This window comes from Entelurus aequoreus, linkage group LG18, assembly GCF_033978785.1.
Source record: "Entelurus aequoreus isolate RoL-2023_Sb linkage group LG18, RoL_Eaeq_v1.1, whole genome shotgun sequence".
Taxonomy (NCBI): domain Eukaryota; kingdom Metazoa; phylum Chordata; class Actinopteri; order Syngnathiformes; family Syngnathidae; genus Entelurus; species Entelurus aequoreus.
The window spans coordinates 13,310,435-13,326,322 of record NC_084748.1 but is presented as its reverse complement, the minus strand read 5'-3'; the positions used below and the strand labels follow the sequence as shown (position 1 = coordinate 13,326,322).

The window sequence follows — 15,888 nt, the reverse complement described above, 5'->3', positions numbered from 1 at the left end:
GAAAGGCTTTCCATCTATTACAATATTAGAGTTCATCCATATTAACTGCTGCAAAATATCGTCTCTTTTTTCTGGCACATAAAATTGAAAACACCACTATGAGTGGATTGTTTCCTTTATGAACCCCGCCATGTTTCCCAGCAGACTCTCTGGGAGGGGATCACTTGTAAAAAAGGATACAATTTCTTTTGATACAGTACATGTTTTTTGTCCAACAGGACATTTGTGTACCACTCAATGTTTAAATACATCTTTGGAACAATTGATGCTTTTAAAGACAGACACATAGCTTCAAGGTTGAGAAGTTTCAGCCCCCCATATTCATACTCTTTGTACAAAACCTTTCTTTTAATCTTTTCTGGTTTGCCGTTCCAGACAAAATCGAAGACCCTCCGCTCATAAATCTTAAAAAAGTTTTGTGATGGACCTGGTAATGACAAAAACAAATAAATAAATTGAGGAATAATTAACGTGTTGGCAATAGACATTTTACCATACAAGGTTAGGGATTTCCCTTTCCATAATTGCATAATTTTGTCCAGCTTTCTTAGTCGATTATCATAATTTACTGAGCCTAGATCTTCCAGATTTTCTGGGACAACAACACCAAGTATGTTAACTGGTCCATCTGTCCACAAAACAGGCACTTTGCATTCCATTCGAAAGGACGTTCCCTTTAGATTTCCAATCCTTAACATTTTACATTTATCATAATTAAGCTTAAGGCCAGATTGCTGTGAAAATATGTCCAAAAGATTAAGAAGGTTCCGCAAACAATGAGGACAAATCTTATCTTTGTGAATCAGCCTTTTCTGACATGAACTTCATCAAGAACAAACACAGAACACGCCTCACTGATGCACATCTGCAAGACTCACTCAGAGTTGCAGTGTCAAGTTACACACCAGAGGACAACACACTAGTTAACAGCATGCAATGCCAGGCTTCCCACTAACTGACAAAGAAACAGATAACAGATTTGGTGTCCAGTTCAAAGTGTGACATGATTTAAAAATTTGAGAGTTTACTTTTGTATTTTACATGAGTTATTATTTGTACAAACATGGTACAAAGTAATTCATGATTTGTTAAAAAATGTTAGTGGCTAGCTAGTTAAAATGGGATATTGTGATTTCACAAGACTGTCTTAGAAGTGATCATTTGAAAATGTTCATTTTGAAAAATGTGCACTTAGAGAAAATATAAAAATAAAGTGTTGCATATTGATATTTATCTGTTTCTATATATATTTATTGTGAGAAATCATTAAGATGATCAGTGTTTCCACAAAGATAAATATCATTAATTATTAATAATAACAGAGTTAAAGGTAAATTGAGCAAATTGGCTACTTCTGGCAATTTATTTAAGTGTGTATCTAACTGGTAGCCCTTCGCATTAATCAGTACCCAAGAAGTAGCCCTTGGTTTCAAAAAGGTTGGTGACCCCTGGTCTACACCCATTCACTTAGAGTAGCATACACACCCCACGTACTCATCAAAGGTTTAAATAAACCTTGTGAACCGCAGTTCTGCCTGGGTTGTCGCCTCGTTCCCTTCTCTGTACACAACACAGAACACATTTGGGGACAAGTGTTGTAAATTAGCTTTGGCTACAAACACTATGATGCATACATCGGATAACTGTTTCAGATGTCTATGTTTTTGTATCTGTCCCTATTTCAAATAAACCTCTATAATATAATAAAAATGTTCTTCATTGACAAAATCCCGAGGCACACAACCAGCAGAAAATGTTAAAAACTAGAATTGCGTGTGAATGTCCTATGCTCGCAAGCCTCCGAACCGCCGATACACATGAGTGGAACTGAAATGCTTGAATGTGCGGGGTGAGTGGAGTGTGTGGATGTTAAAATGGTACGAATCGATTGACAAATGTGGGTTATAGAGAGGTTTGTATATTGCCCATTAATTTTCAATGGAGAGAAATTCCTGGTATTTCTGGGTAATCAGGGAATTTTTGGAACCCGGAAACATGCTCGCTTGAATGTCCAAGAGAAATGTGGGATATGCAGTCGATTGTATAATGCCCATTCATTGTCAATGGGGTAAAAATTCCGGGAAAACCGGGAATTTTGGGAAAGGGAAAACATGTTTTGTGTTTGATATATTGAAAGAGTAGTGCGGGTGGATGTTTGACGGGTCGTATTTGGGTTTAAAAATGGCGCAACATTTTTAGAATTTAGGGCATTGTAGTATGGGAATTTCCTGGAAATTTGGGAATTTCGGGAAAACTTGGAATTTTAGAAAATATCGGTACTAACTCATTTGTCCAATATGATATGAATGGGTTGGAGCCGGAATTTTTCGAATCGGTTGAAAAAGATTGAAATGAGAATGGGTATTTCGGAATTCCTGGAATTTCCGGAAAACCAGGAATTTGTCCGAAAAAAAAAAGAAGAGGGGCATTTGTTGTCCCAACTAAGAGGAATTTTTTGAAGGTGGAGAGGTCAAAAAACGGTTGAAAAATGTGGACTGTGAAAACTCTCCAGGAAGAGGTGAAAATAGAGCTTTGGAAAACCGGAAATTCTGAGAAATTGTTGTGCATGTTTGAAAATTGGCCCATTCATTTTCAATGGGCAAAATAGGCAAAACAATATCCTTCATGTTGGCACTTGGTGGAGGCGGTCACTTTTTCCCTCTCTCTCTCTGTCTTCCCTGCTTGCTCTCTTGTCTTGTCCTGTCTGCACTTTTTAAGAGCCTCTTTCGCTGCGCTGTCCTCCGAAATCTTAACACCAGACGCATGGCCTTGACGCTGCTCATAACAGGAGAAGGCTGGTCTGTAAACATTCCCCGAGGACACCTCAGTGATGGACGCTCTGACCTCCCTCCCTCCTTCAACAACACCTGGGGGATGAACTTTGCCTGTAGACACAACAATACTACACCCTGGACAATGAGCATATGCACCCCCCCACGGCTTCACCACTGCTTGAATCCCTTAGGGGTGATGGACGGCTAAACTAGATAGCAGCAGCCTACCTCCGTAGCCCCCACTCCCTCCCCTTTGTTGCAAGTCTTGTGGATTCTTTGTAACTTATTTATGTATGCTATGAGGAGTCCAGCCTTGGACTGATTATTTTTTTCTGCTTATCCCTCCCCACTCATGTTTACCGGTTTCCCACCGTTTTAAGGGGCGCCGGAAGTTGGGTGATCCGTCAACGGTCCTGTTCTGTCACCCTGTTTGTCTGCTCTTGAGTGGGACTGTGCTAATTTCAATTCCTTGTATGTCTTGTACATGTAAAGAATTGACAATAAAGCGGACTTTGACTTCTGACTTTCAATATTGCTAATACTTTGTTAATAAGTTTAGTTTAGTTTAGTTTATTAAGGATCTCCATTAGTCTACACCGCAGCGGAGACTATTCTTCCTGGGGTCCAGGCAAAAAACATCACACAATCACAAAACAAGAGATTACAATGCAGTACAACATGATCAAATAATAAAATGTTGTAATACAAAAAATAGCAACAACAAAGAAGCAAAAAAAAACATAAAAACAATAACTTCGAGTTTACATAATAATGTAATAAAGTATGTATATATATTCGTATATATGTTAGATTTTTTTATCGCTATATTAGTCTATTTATACCTGCATTGTCCTTTCCATCCTTACACTTTCCATCATTGTAACTGAGCTACTGTGTTGAACATTTTCCCTTGTGGCTCATTAAAGTTTGTCTAAGTCGAAGACTAAGTCATACCAATGATAAAAAGAGCAATATAAAAAAAAAATATATATATTTTTGCAAAAATAAAACAAATAACCAATGGCCTAAAATATACACATTGGTGTACCAAAGACAAACAATAAGTGATGAAAAAGTACCATCCATCCATTTTCTACTGCTTATCCCATAATCAATAAAAGAGTCAATAATCAATAAAACCAGTCATGACATTAGGTACAATCTAGAATATTCTCTTTCTGCAATACTCCTCCTCTTAGTCTATTCTTAAAACTCACTATGCTGGTGATTGATACCAGATATTGTGGAAGTTGATTCCAGTAAGTGATTGCCCTATACAAAACAGTCTTTTTCAAAACATCACTTTTGGGTTTAAGACGGGTGAGAGCACCTCTTAGGGCTAGCCTGGTACCATAGATGTGACTGTCACTAGCAAGCAACAGCTGAGAATACAGATAAGCAGGTTTATGGTATGTATAGATTTAAAAAAAATATATATATATAATTAAACTACAAGCTAGTCTTTCACCAACTCTAATCCATTACAATTCATTATGCATTATTCATTATAAATGAGCAATGGAGAGTAAGTAGGTCACAAGATGTAAATGTAGTATTTTTGGCGGTTTTTGGATGTTTTTTACTTGTTAGCCACCTTATGCTAGCCATTTTTTACGACTTAGAATGCATGAAAAAATTTAACACATACAGTATGTGGTTTTGTCTTACATAAGGCTAATGAATAATAGGCAACATTCCCCCAAAAAGTGCAGCTCCCCGTAAACAAAATTGTTTACTCTTGCATTATTGTAGTTTGCTGCACTGCGTCATAGTGGGAGCTGACGACAAAGCAACCGAAATGAAAGCAAAACTTGACACACAGTTGACACGGACATGGATGTCAACGCATTTAAAAAGACACACGTAAAAGCCGCAAAGGTTACGCCAATACCATAACGACTTTTATGTTTCAGCCATTAATCATATCACGTCGTTAATTGTGAAATGGATGTCACCTTGGCACAGAGATGACAACTCATTTGTTAACGAGACTGAGGAATTGATTAGCTGTGTGTGTGTGGGTGTGTGTTTGCACCTGATTGAGATAGTAGTAGGTCTCAGCATCCTGCAGATACAGCGAGCGTTTCTCGTGCGGAGGAAGACCCGCCAACATCTCGTAGAAGATGTGGTAGTTCCTTTCCGATTTGGCCTGGGGAGGAACGTTTGAAACGATGGCGAGAAAACAAAACACACATTGATAAATTACCATTGAGAAATATACAGTAGATCCTATTATTAATGTAAAATTACATCTTTGACGGAGAAAATGAGTTTATCCCTATGTCACTATGTGTACACATCTGAATTATTGATTTAAAATTGATAGAAATTAGAGATGTCCGATAATATCGGACTGCCGATATCATCGGCTGATAAATGCTTTAAAATGTAATATCGAAAATTATCGGTATCGGTTTCAAAATTATTGGTATCGGTTTCAAAAAGTCAAATTTATGACTTTTTAAAATGCAGCTGTGTACACGGACGTAGGGAGAAGTACAGAGCACCAATTAACCTTAAAGGCACTGCCTTTGCGTGCCGGCCCAGTCACATAATATCTACGGCTTTTCACACACACAAGAGAATGCAATGCATACATTGTCAACAGCCATACAGGTCACACTGAGGGTAGCCGTATAAACAACTTTAACACTGTTACAAATATGCGCCACACTGTGAACCCACACCAAACAAGAATGAAAAACACATTTCGGGAGAACATCCGCACCGTAACACAACATAAACACAACAGAACAAATACCCAGAACCCCTTGCAGCACTAACTCTTCCGGGACGCTACAATATACACCCCCCGCTACCCCTACCCTCCCGCCCACCTCAACCTCCTCATGCTGTCTCAGGGAGAGCATGTCCCAAATGCCAAGCTGCTGTTTTGAGGCATATTAAAAAAAACAATGCACTTTGTGACTTCAATAATAAATATGGCAGTGCCATGTTGGCATTTTTTTCCATAACTTGAGTTGATTTATTTTGGAAAACCTTGTTACATTGTTTAATGCATTCAGCGGGGCATCACAACAAAATGAGGCATAATAATGTGTTAATTCCACGACTGTATATATCGGTATCGGTTGATACCGGAATCGGTAATTAAGAGTGGGACAATATCGGATTATCGGATATCGGCAAAAAAGCCATTATCGGACATCACTAATAGAAATTACAATTCTTTTTAAGGTAAAATTTTTCACAAAATTCTTAAATTAAGAAAAACATTTCATTACTAATATTGTTACAGTTTATGACAATAATACTAATGATAATAAAAATAAAGGTACAAGCTAAGTGTGCAAATCAGGGTTTCCTTGCAAGTCCTTCCCAATGGCCCCACCCACCATCAAACAAAATTCAGGAAGACTGCCGCATGTTGGGGAATTCGGAGTGTCGTCATCATTATACAAATTATAATTAAGGTGTGTGTGGAGGGGGGCGTGGCCTGCGGGCCCGCCGCGGAGCGGGGTGTGTAAGGATGCTCATTCGCTCAAAGTCTAGAGGAGGAGTTTGTTAGAGTACGAGCCCTGTTTTTGACAAAAAAAACGATGGCCGACTTCCTGTTTGTTTTCAAATATGGATTATTTAGCTTTAATGTGCGTCTTGATAGGCGTGTCCAGTGAATTTTGTGATGATACATGAATCTGGTGGCAGGGGCTCATGTTTGGCTAATTTTCAAGAGGCACAAGATCAGGGGTGTCAAACTCATTTTAGCTCAGGGGCCACATGGAGGAATATCTATTCCCGAGTCATGGCATGATAACTTAAAAATAAAGACCACTTCAGATTGTTTTCTCTGTTTCGAAATAGAAAAAATCACATTCTGAAAATGCACAAATCATAATTTTTTTTTTACACTTACATGTTGCGGTTAATAGTATTCTATCTTCATTTGTGGTTATTTATACTTCCTGAATAAATAACGTGATAATGTTCATCAGTCAAATAGGTGGAATTGAGTCTGGCAGAGTTTTAAAATGCTCCCATTGGTGTTTTATTTAATCTTCCAGAAGATTAAATGAATAATAATATACAAATCTAATTACAGTATGTTATTGATGTAATTTACTCATTTACCTTTAACTGATGTACTAACATCATGTGGCCTGCTCAGTGGCCTAGTGGCTAGAGTGTCCGCCCTGAGATCTGTAGGTTGTGAGTTCAAACCCCGGCCGAGTCATACCAAAGACTATAAAAATGGGACCCATTATCTCCCTGCTTGGCACTCAGCATCAAGGGTTGGAATTGGGGGTTAAATCACCAAAATGATTCCCGAGCGTGGCCACCGCTGCTGCTCACTGCTCCCCTCACCTCCCAGGGGGTGGAACAAGAAGATGGGTCAAATGCAGGGAGTAATTTCACCACACCTAGTGTGTACTTTAATTTTTAAATTTAACTTTATTCTGTACATATGTAGCATCATCTACAACAAAACTTGTGAATTTGGACTCATTTCATGAAGTTAAAATGGGATACATATTATTTCAGTATATCTATGTGCGCCCAGAAAATGTGTCCCCAGTTATAAGTGTAACACAGAAATTTACAGATTATCAAAAGTATTCCTTTGGGCATAAATGGCACAGGTTACATTACCAACAACATCTTTGAGAATCAAGGCATTAATGTAACAATCCACATTTTGTATACTATCACTCATAGTAAGTATGTAGTGTCCCAACACAAAAGTGGTGCCTCTATCAAAACATAGCTCCGCCCCCTCTGAAGTCATGCACGCTCTTGCGGCAGAGGATACAAATAATTGCTATTGCGACATTTAGTGGACACATATAGAACTGCGGTTTATTTCATACAAAAATATCAGCAAATTTTCATACTAAGCAAACTCATCTGGCCCGACAAAAATTGTTCACCCGGGCCATATCTTTGACACCCCTACGCTAGAGAGTTAGTTTCAAAATTTCGTGTTCGGGACCCGTGAATATAAAAATTTTCGCCTGACCTGATACACTTGCAAAAATTGGTGAGTTTTTATGTATGCTAAGTAGAGATGTCCGATAATGGCTTTTTTGCTGATATCCGATATTGTCCAACTCTTAATTACCGATTCCGATATCAACCAATACCTATATATACAGTCGTGGAATTAACACATTATTATGCCTAATTTTGTTGTGATGCCCCGCTGGATGCATTAAACAATGTAACAAGGTTTTCCAAAATAAATCAACTCAAGTTATGTAAAAAAATGCCAACATGGCACTGCCATATTTATTATTGAAGTCACAAAGTGCATTATTTTTTTTTAACATGCCTCAAAACAGCTGCTTGGTATTTGGGACATGCTCTCCCTGAGAGAGCATGAGGAGGTTGAGGTAGGCGGGGGGAGGGGGTAGTGGGGGGTGTACACTACCGTTCAAAAGTTTGGGGTTACCCAAACAATTTTGTGGAATAGCCTTCATTTCTAAGAACAAGAATAGACTGTCTAGTTTCAGATGAAAGTTCTCTTTTTCTGGCCATTTTGAGCGTTTAATTGACCCCACAAATGTGATGCTCCAGAAACTCAATCTGCTCAAAGGAAGGTCAGTTTTGTAGCTTCTGTGACGAGCTAAACTGTTTTCAGATGTGTGAACATGATTGCACAAGGGTTTTCTAATCATCAATTAGCCTTCTGAGCCAATGAGCAAACACATTGTACCATTAGAACACTGGAGTGATAGTTGCTGGAAAAGGGCCTCTATATACCTATGTAGATATTGAACCAAAAACCAGACATTTGCAGCTAGAATAGTCATTTACCACATTAGCAATGTATAGAGTGTATTTCTTTAAAGTTAAGACTAGTTTAAAGTTATCTTCATTGAAAAGTACAGTGCTTTTCCTTCAAAAATAAGGATATTTCAATGTGACCCCAAACTTTTGAACGGTAGTGTATATTGTAGCGTCCTGGAAGAGTTATTGCTGCAAGGGGTTTCTGTTGTGTTGCTGTTGTGTATGATGTTCTCCCGAAATGTGTTTGTCATTCTTGTTTGGTGTGGGTTCACAGTGCGGCGCATATTTGTAACAGTGTTAAACTTGTTTATACGGCTACCCTCAGTGTGACCTGTATGGCTGTTGACCAAGTATGCCTTGCATTCACTTGTGTGTGTGAAAAGCCGTAGATATTATGTGATTGGGCCGGCACGCAAAGGCAGTGCCTTTAAGGTTTATTGGCGCTCTCTACTTCTCCCTACGTCCGTGTACACAGCGGCGTTTTAAAAAGTCATACATTTTACTTTTTGAAACCGATACCGATAATTTTGAAACAGATACTGATAATTTCCGATATAATATTTTAAAGCATTTATCGGCCGATAATATCGGCAGTCCGATATTATCGGACATCCCTAATGCTAAGTGCCTCAAGTACGCCATCAAAGTGGGAGAATAGCGATAAACAGATACATTAAAATAGGGCCTTCACAGCTTTTGCTTGCCGGACCCTAATAAGAATGTTTTACTCGACTAAAGATTTTTTTAAATTACTCATAGATCTTTAGATAAAACACCCACCAGTATTTTTAGATTAAAAACTCATTTTGCAATAAAAATGTAAACATTTCAGGTTTGCAAGTGTTTCATGAGTTTGGAAACGTTCTGCACTCTATTGAGTGTTGTTGAATGTGGGTGAGCGTGTGTGTGTGTGTGTGTGTGCGCACGTGTGTATATGTGTGTGGTGGCAGAATTCAAGCCAGTCCTGCAGACAGATGCTATAATGGGCGTTTGATGGACACCAGGATTAAAGAGGTTGCGTTAGAGAGGGGACTCATGTTTGACACCTCATGCTGACTGAGTCATGAATCTCCTGTTTCTTACACTGACTCACTTGTTGTAAGAGGATGCCGCCTGACCTCTGTGTGTGTGTACGTGTGTGTGCGTGCGTGTGTGTCCATCTTACCTGAAAGACAATGCGGGATGTCTCCAACAGGTACTGAGACGTTATGGCACCGCTGATTACACCCCTGGTTAATTAGGGTGGAGTGCACACACACACACACACACACACACACACACACACACACACACACACACACACACACACACACACACACACACACACACACACACACACACACACACACACACACACACACACACACACACACACACACACACACACACACAGTTGAGTTAAGTAACGAGCCATGCATGTGTAATGTGTGTGGGTCTTCTCTGTCACAGGTCAACCAGTCATCTAAGGCAGTATCTACATTAAGCCTGATAACTCCTCAAACGAATATTTATTTAGCTTAAGCCCCGTGTCAGCCACACTAACCCATCGTTTAAGGTTCCCCTCCTTGGTTAATTTTTTACACGGGTAAGTGCGCCGTGTATTTCTTGAATCTCCGGCTCTTAGCTTTGTATGGACTCATCGATCGGTTACAAACTGAGTTCGGAGAGGAAGTGATGCCAGAAATACCGCGTCCTACACAGGAAGTGACGCCAGAAAGACCGCGCCCTACACAGGAAGTGACGCCAGAAAGACCGCGCCCCACACAGGAAGTGACGCCAGAAAGACCGCGCCCCACACAGGAAGTGACGTCAGAAAGAACGCGCCACAGCCAGCTTCATAACAAGCGGTATCGTAACTCGGAGGTAACCACTGGAAAGATGGAGGCGAGTCATCCAGACATGCCCGTGTTTCTCCTTCTTGTACATGTACAGACGCTTATGTAAATCACACATGAATACCTTAAGAGAAGGAAACGCGCGATTGCAGCTATTTTGGATACAACACATCTCAGACGGCAACATAGGAATGTTGAGCGACTTTGAGCGGTTTTGGATAAGGCCTGGAAGAACGGAAGCTGGTGGAATATATTTGTAAACGGGTGCGTTGTGCCAGCGGAACGGCAAGAGAACTTCTGAATGTCCAGGTCAGCTGTGATTCTACTTAGCGAAAAAATGTTGTCCATTTGTCAAAAGGGGAGACAACGAGAATGTGGGCTCCCATGGACGAGGAGGTACTACGGAAAACAGCAAATGCATTTGGACTGGCAAAGCAGACTATCAGTTATTGTCCGCGATGTATGTCGAGCGATTACTCAACGTCTAGTTTTGTACTCCATAACTATTGTGAAGCCATGAAGTGGTTGCGGCCGTCAAGTACGACCGCCAATTTCAGCCTACAAGCACAGTGTCCTGACCAGATATCTAGATCCCTAGATTGATTGTTGTAAAATGTTCTCTATCACATTGTTTACTTCCACACGTCCATTAAAGATATGATTCATGTATGATGGCTCAGGTGTGATTCACTACAAGTAGCAATAGGCTACTTTGGAACAGAGGGTAAGAATACACTTCCAGGTCAGAGCTGACTATGACGCGCGCATTTTTTTTCGCGCATGCATACTAGGTTGTGTTGCGCTGGCGGACGGAGGGTGTGTGAACAAGGATAAGGTTAGGTGGATATACCCTGGATAACCTTAGCCGGCTTAGTGTAGAAGGGGCTAAGTGTGTTTATGTTCCATGCAGGCGTGCTATGGTGGTCACTGATGTCATTGTTATAAAAAAACATACTTTGTTTTTAGTTTTTTAAGAGCACATTGGACTTTGCTTCAGATCCAGGAATGTTTCTAATCTGTAGTGTTACACGTTTTCTAACCCCTCTTTAATTCACATAGCTGCAAACCTAACGGACAGGGGAAACGTGTTTATCTAATTAACATTTTGAGAAGTGAGGCATCTATTATGTGCGCTCACTATTTCATTTCAAAGACCAAGTGGTTGACCAGTTTTGTGGTAGATCAGTAAGTCATTACTCACTGCTCCATGCAGATCTGCGTGAATTTGCCAAAGCGCGAAGAGTTGTCATTGCGCACGGTTTTGGCATTCCCGAAGGACTCCAACAAAGGCGTGGCTTCTAGGATCTAATGAGTTACAGTGTTAAAAAAAACAACTCGTAACCTCTAAAGAGAAGTCCTGGTTACTCATATGAAAGCTGAGACTAGTTTTTACCTCTATCTGTTGGGACACAGAGAAGAGAAGAAATACAATGAGCAACATTCTGCATTTATACACTACTTTGTTTATTATTGTCGTTACAACATAGGAGATCTACCTGTTGGGTTACATTGCGTTTGTGATGTATGGCTGTCAAGTAACGTAGAATCAGTTTCGTTGCTTCCGTCTTCCCAGACCCGCTTTCGCCACTGTAGTTGATGCACATAAAACATGTAACTTGGTCATTCAACAACACTGATTAAAAGTTAGGTTTAAGTTCTAAAGAGGAAAGAGGTAGGTGTAGCCCTACCTGATCACAATACACTGGTTGTTTTTGGCATCCATCATGTTGGTGTATGAGAGATTAGCGAGGGCAAAAAGATGACTGCGACACAAAAAAAAGGTCAATTTTGAAAATGCCTATTGTGAATTGGTTTTAAAAATCCATACTTCTCTACATTCCATACTCAGAAAATGTTCACATGACAATAGATGAACAATACCGCAAAATATGTCAAATCTGGGACTTACGGAGGGTTGTCACTCAAGCCGTGGCCCTCATACTGGCGCACCATGTCTGTGCCGTAAATGTTCAGCAACTTGTAAGGGTTGACAGACACAAGGATGCTGCCGATGTAGGTCTGATGAAAGAAAACTGAGTTACAGGCTATGCGTTTGTTATTTAAAATTGCATCGAGGAAAAAGACAAGATTACATAAATGAGCTCCTGGTCGTAGCGTTTCTTGAGATTCATCAGAACGGTGGTCTCATTCAGCTCCCTGAAACCAAACACACAAAAATTCATGGATAACTTTCATTTACCGGTATAACATATTCAGAGCAATGGAGATCCGTTAATTGTCTATTTAGGCTCACGGTAGCTGTGTCAAGTCTTCCATGCCCTCAGCCCAGCGTTTTACCCTGTGGCCAGTTGTTGGCATGCTTAGGACAGAGTAGATCTAAACACACACATGCACTCAGTGTGTAATTAGTCCAACATGTCATGCAACATCATTACAGTTTTTTGGCCTGCAACTTATTAGAGATTAAAATAAATAAATGTGGTTTAATTTACCTTATCATACCAGCTTTGCCCAGGCATCCTCTCCCTGACAGGAGTCCAGTCTGGATCCTGAATCTCTCCATCCTCAACTTTAGGTGTAGGTAAATATACATCCAACACTCCAGCTTCTCTGTACATCGACCACTTGGCCAGATTCTGGACGGTGCCATGGGGCAAAACCCTTTCAGCGGCCCAAACATCCTCCCCTGCTTCCCCGCCTCCTCTGGCATTCCTGGCCCAGTGGCCGGAGTACGGTCCGTAGGGGGGAATCACAGCATATCGATTATCCGCACCCTGTAGTCCTGCCGGTGGCCTGTATGAGGCGTAACGAAGCTGTTGGTTTTGGATCGCATCCACCATACTGGGATTATGGAACCGTCTTGTCAGAATGGAGCCATCTTGCAACCTGCGGAACAAACATTCCTAACGTGATGTTTTTACATCTGCTAAATATGCTATGTCATAGCTGTTCTGTTTTTTTCCTTCTTTTCAAGTCTACTTTCTTACCTGTAATGGGCACCACGCATGTCTTCGTTGTTCAGGACAGTGGAAAGGTTTGGAATGGAGGGTTTAGGTGCCCCTGTCAGGGCAGAATTCTGAGGAAGATGAAAGCGATCTGCAGAACGAAGGGCCATGTTCTTCCTCAGGGCAAAGGAAAGGTTTGGAGTTTTAGGTTGTTGACCAGGAATGACCAAGGATCCATCAGGGAGCTGGTATGTAGCATTTCTAAGGTGTACATTCTCGAGAGCCTAGAAGTGGAAAACAGGTTGCGATTTTGTCACAACTGACAAGTTTGAGCATGTAGTGACAACAAGCAGGTACATACTTTAGACAAGTCAGGGTTGAGAGGTTTTCGTGGGTCAATGATGATGGTTCCATCAGGCAAGGTGTATGAGACACCCTTAAGGTAAGGGTTTTGAAGCGCTGCCGTCAGGTTGGGACTCTTTGGTTTTCTGGGATCAACTATCATAGTTCCATCGGGTAGGGTCAGAGTTGCCCCTTTCAAGGCTGGGTTATTAAGGGCCTATGTATGAGTTTAAGAAAAAAAATGTTGATAATATTAGCTAAGACGTTATGCGGTAGAATTACAGTGTCATCTTATTAAACACCACACCACAATTAAGAATTGTATCAATTACAAACCTTAAACAAGTCTGGCGATATGGGTGTATTAGGGTCACGAACTCCCTGCGGCAGGTTGAATGAGGCGTTCCTGAGGGCGGGGTTCTGAAGGGCATTAGAAAGATTTGGAGAGGCAGGCTTTCGTGGATCGATGATAATAGTACCGTCAGGCAGTGTGTAAGAGGCACTTTTCAGGTAAGGGTTCTGAAGTGCAGCTGCAAGGTTGGGGGATTTTGGTTTCTTTGGGTCAATGACAATGGTACCATCAGGGAGTGAATAAGAAGCTTCACGGAGCGCTGGGTTCTTCAGGGCCTTAGCCAAGTTTGGTGAAACAGGTTGCTGTTAAAAGAGCAAAGGCAGGAACATGATGGTAAATGACAGTAAAATGTACCTTTTGTAATTATAAATCATTGCTTACTTGCTGTCTAGGATCTATAATTGTGCCATCAGGTAGAGTGTACGTAGCAGTCCTGAGATCCTGGTTCTGAAGAGCTCTGGCAAGGTTGGGAGACATGGGCTTCTGGGGAATTCGTGGGTCCTGTGTTGGACGAACAGACTACATGTGGAGATTGACATGCTAAGATGGACATGATGTTTTTTTGAATTTTTTATACCCACCCTGATAACTGATCCATCTGGCAAAATGTATGAAGCTCCACGGATTTGTTGGTTCTGCAAAGCTTGATTAAGCTGTGGTGAAGAATGTGGATCTGCGTAGGGTGACACCAAAGTTCCATCTGGCAGCCGGTATGATGCCTGCATCAACTGTGGATTATGAAGGGCAGTGGCCAGCATTGGTGAAGAGGGTGGCGGAGGTCCATATGGGGACCGTCTGAATTGCAAAGGAGACTGATAGGATGCTTGGAGGATATTTGGATGCTGCTGTAGTGCACTATGGAGCTTAGGCCCAGCTGGTGCATAAGGGTTATGGCGTTGCATCATTGGCGATCTTAGAGAAGAAACATTCTGCACACTGGAACGGTTCTGCAAGGCATCATAGAGCAGTGGTGCTGGGCCAGGCTCAGATATATAATCATACCCAGTAACATAAGTCTGTCCGTATGGCGAGTGTAGCTGTGGAGTGGGATAAGAAGCTACACCTTGAAGTGCCTGATTTTGCCTTATGGCTCCATGAAGCATTGGAGATGAAGGAGCAGATGGCGCATAAGGGGACTGAGGCCTTGGAATGAGAGACACGTAGGATGCTTCTCTCACCGCCTGATTTTGCAAAGCTCTGGACACTATTGGAGAGGAAGGGGGCATGGCATGTGCATACGGAGATACTGGCCTTTGCAGAGGAGAAACATAAGATGCATCTCTCACTGTTTGATTTTGCAATGCGCCAGACAAAAGGGGAGATGAAGGGGGCATGGCCTGTACATACGGAGATACTGGCCTTTGCAGAGGAGAAACATAAGATGCATCTCTCACTGTTTGATTTTGCAATGCGCCAGACAAAAGGGGAGATGAAGTGGCCACAGGTGACTCATGAGGGCCCAAAGGGGAAACAAAGGCAGCATCTCGGATGGCTTGGTTTTGCATTGCAACATACAGTGAGGGGGATAATGATTGATAAGGGTCTGCATACTGAGCACTCATCTCATCTATACCCACCACAGGGACTACTTGTGGGCCAAGAGGGGAAGCTAAAGAGGCCTGTCTGATAGCCTGATTCCGCAATGCACTCGATAGCATTGGAGATGAGGGTGTAGCAGTTGTGTCAGTGAAAGGATCAACATAGGGTGCCGAGGCATACGGATTGGCAACAAGAGGAAGTTGATGGACACCTTGAGGAGGCAAGAGGGGTGAAGAAATCTGAGAATGTCGAGGAGAGAGGTGCGGGGATGCATGACGTGACATGTGCTTGAGCAAGGGCTGTGGCGAAGCTAGAGGAATCCTGTTTAAAGAATTCTGGACTATGAGTGGACGTCCACGAGCCACAGGACGCGGAAGAAAACGGCGAGACTCTCT

At 41.5% G+C, this 15,888-nt stretch overlaps 1 protein-coding gene across 1 annotated transcript in view; it reads right to left on the bottom strand.

The window, feature by feature from the left end:
• LOC133633820 (unconventional myosin-XV-like) overlaps positions 1-15,613 on the bottom strand; it is a 138,815-nt gene extending 123,202 nt beyond the window's left edge. Inside the window, exons 1-15 of the mRNA XM_062026542.1 lie at positions 14,536-15,613; positions 14,336-14,455; positions 13,939-14,256; positions 13,622-13,819; positions 13,303-13,544; positions 12,808-13,201; positions 12,609-12,691; positions 12,448-12,511; positions 12,264-12,373; positions 12,043-12,117; positions 11,851-11,941; positions 11,748-11,753; positions 11,556-11,659; positions 9,685-9,748; positions 4,810-4,923 (exon numbers count right to left, since the gene is read on the bottom strand). Coding sequence (XP_061882526.1) covers positions 4,810-4,923; positions 9,685-9,748; positions 11,556-11,659; positions 11,748-11,753; positions 11,851-11,941; positions 12,043-12,117; positions 12,264-12,373; positions 12,448-12,511; positions 12,609-12,691; positions 12,808-13,201; positions 13,303-13,544; positions 13,622-13,819; positions 13,939-14,256; positions 14,336-14,455; positions 14,536-15,612 — 3,060 coding nt within the window. The 5' untranslated portion in view covers position 15,613. The remainder of the gene's footprint in view (positions 1-4,809; positions 4,924-9,684; positions 9,749-11,555; positions 11,660-11,747; positions 11,754-11,850; positions 11,942-12,042; positions 12,118-12,263; positions 12,374-12,447; positions 12,512-12,608; positions 12,692-12,807; positions 13,202-13,302; positions 13,545-13,621; positions 13,820-13,938; positions 14,257-14,335; positions 14,456-14,535) is intronic.
• Positions 15,614-15,888: the final 275 nt, after the last annotated feature.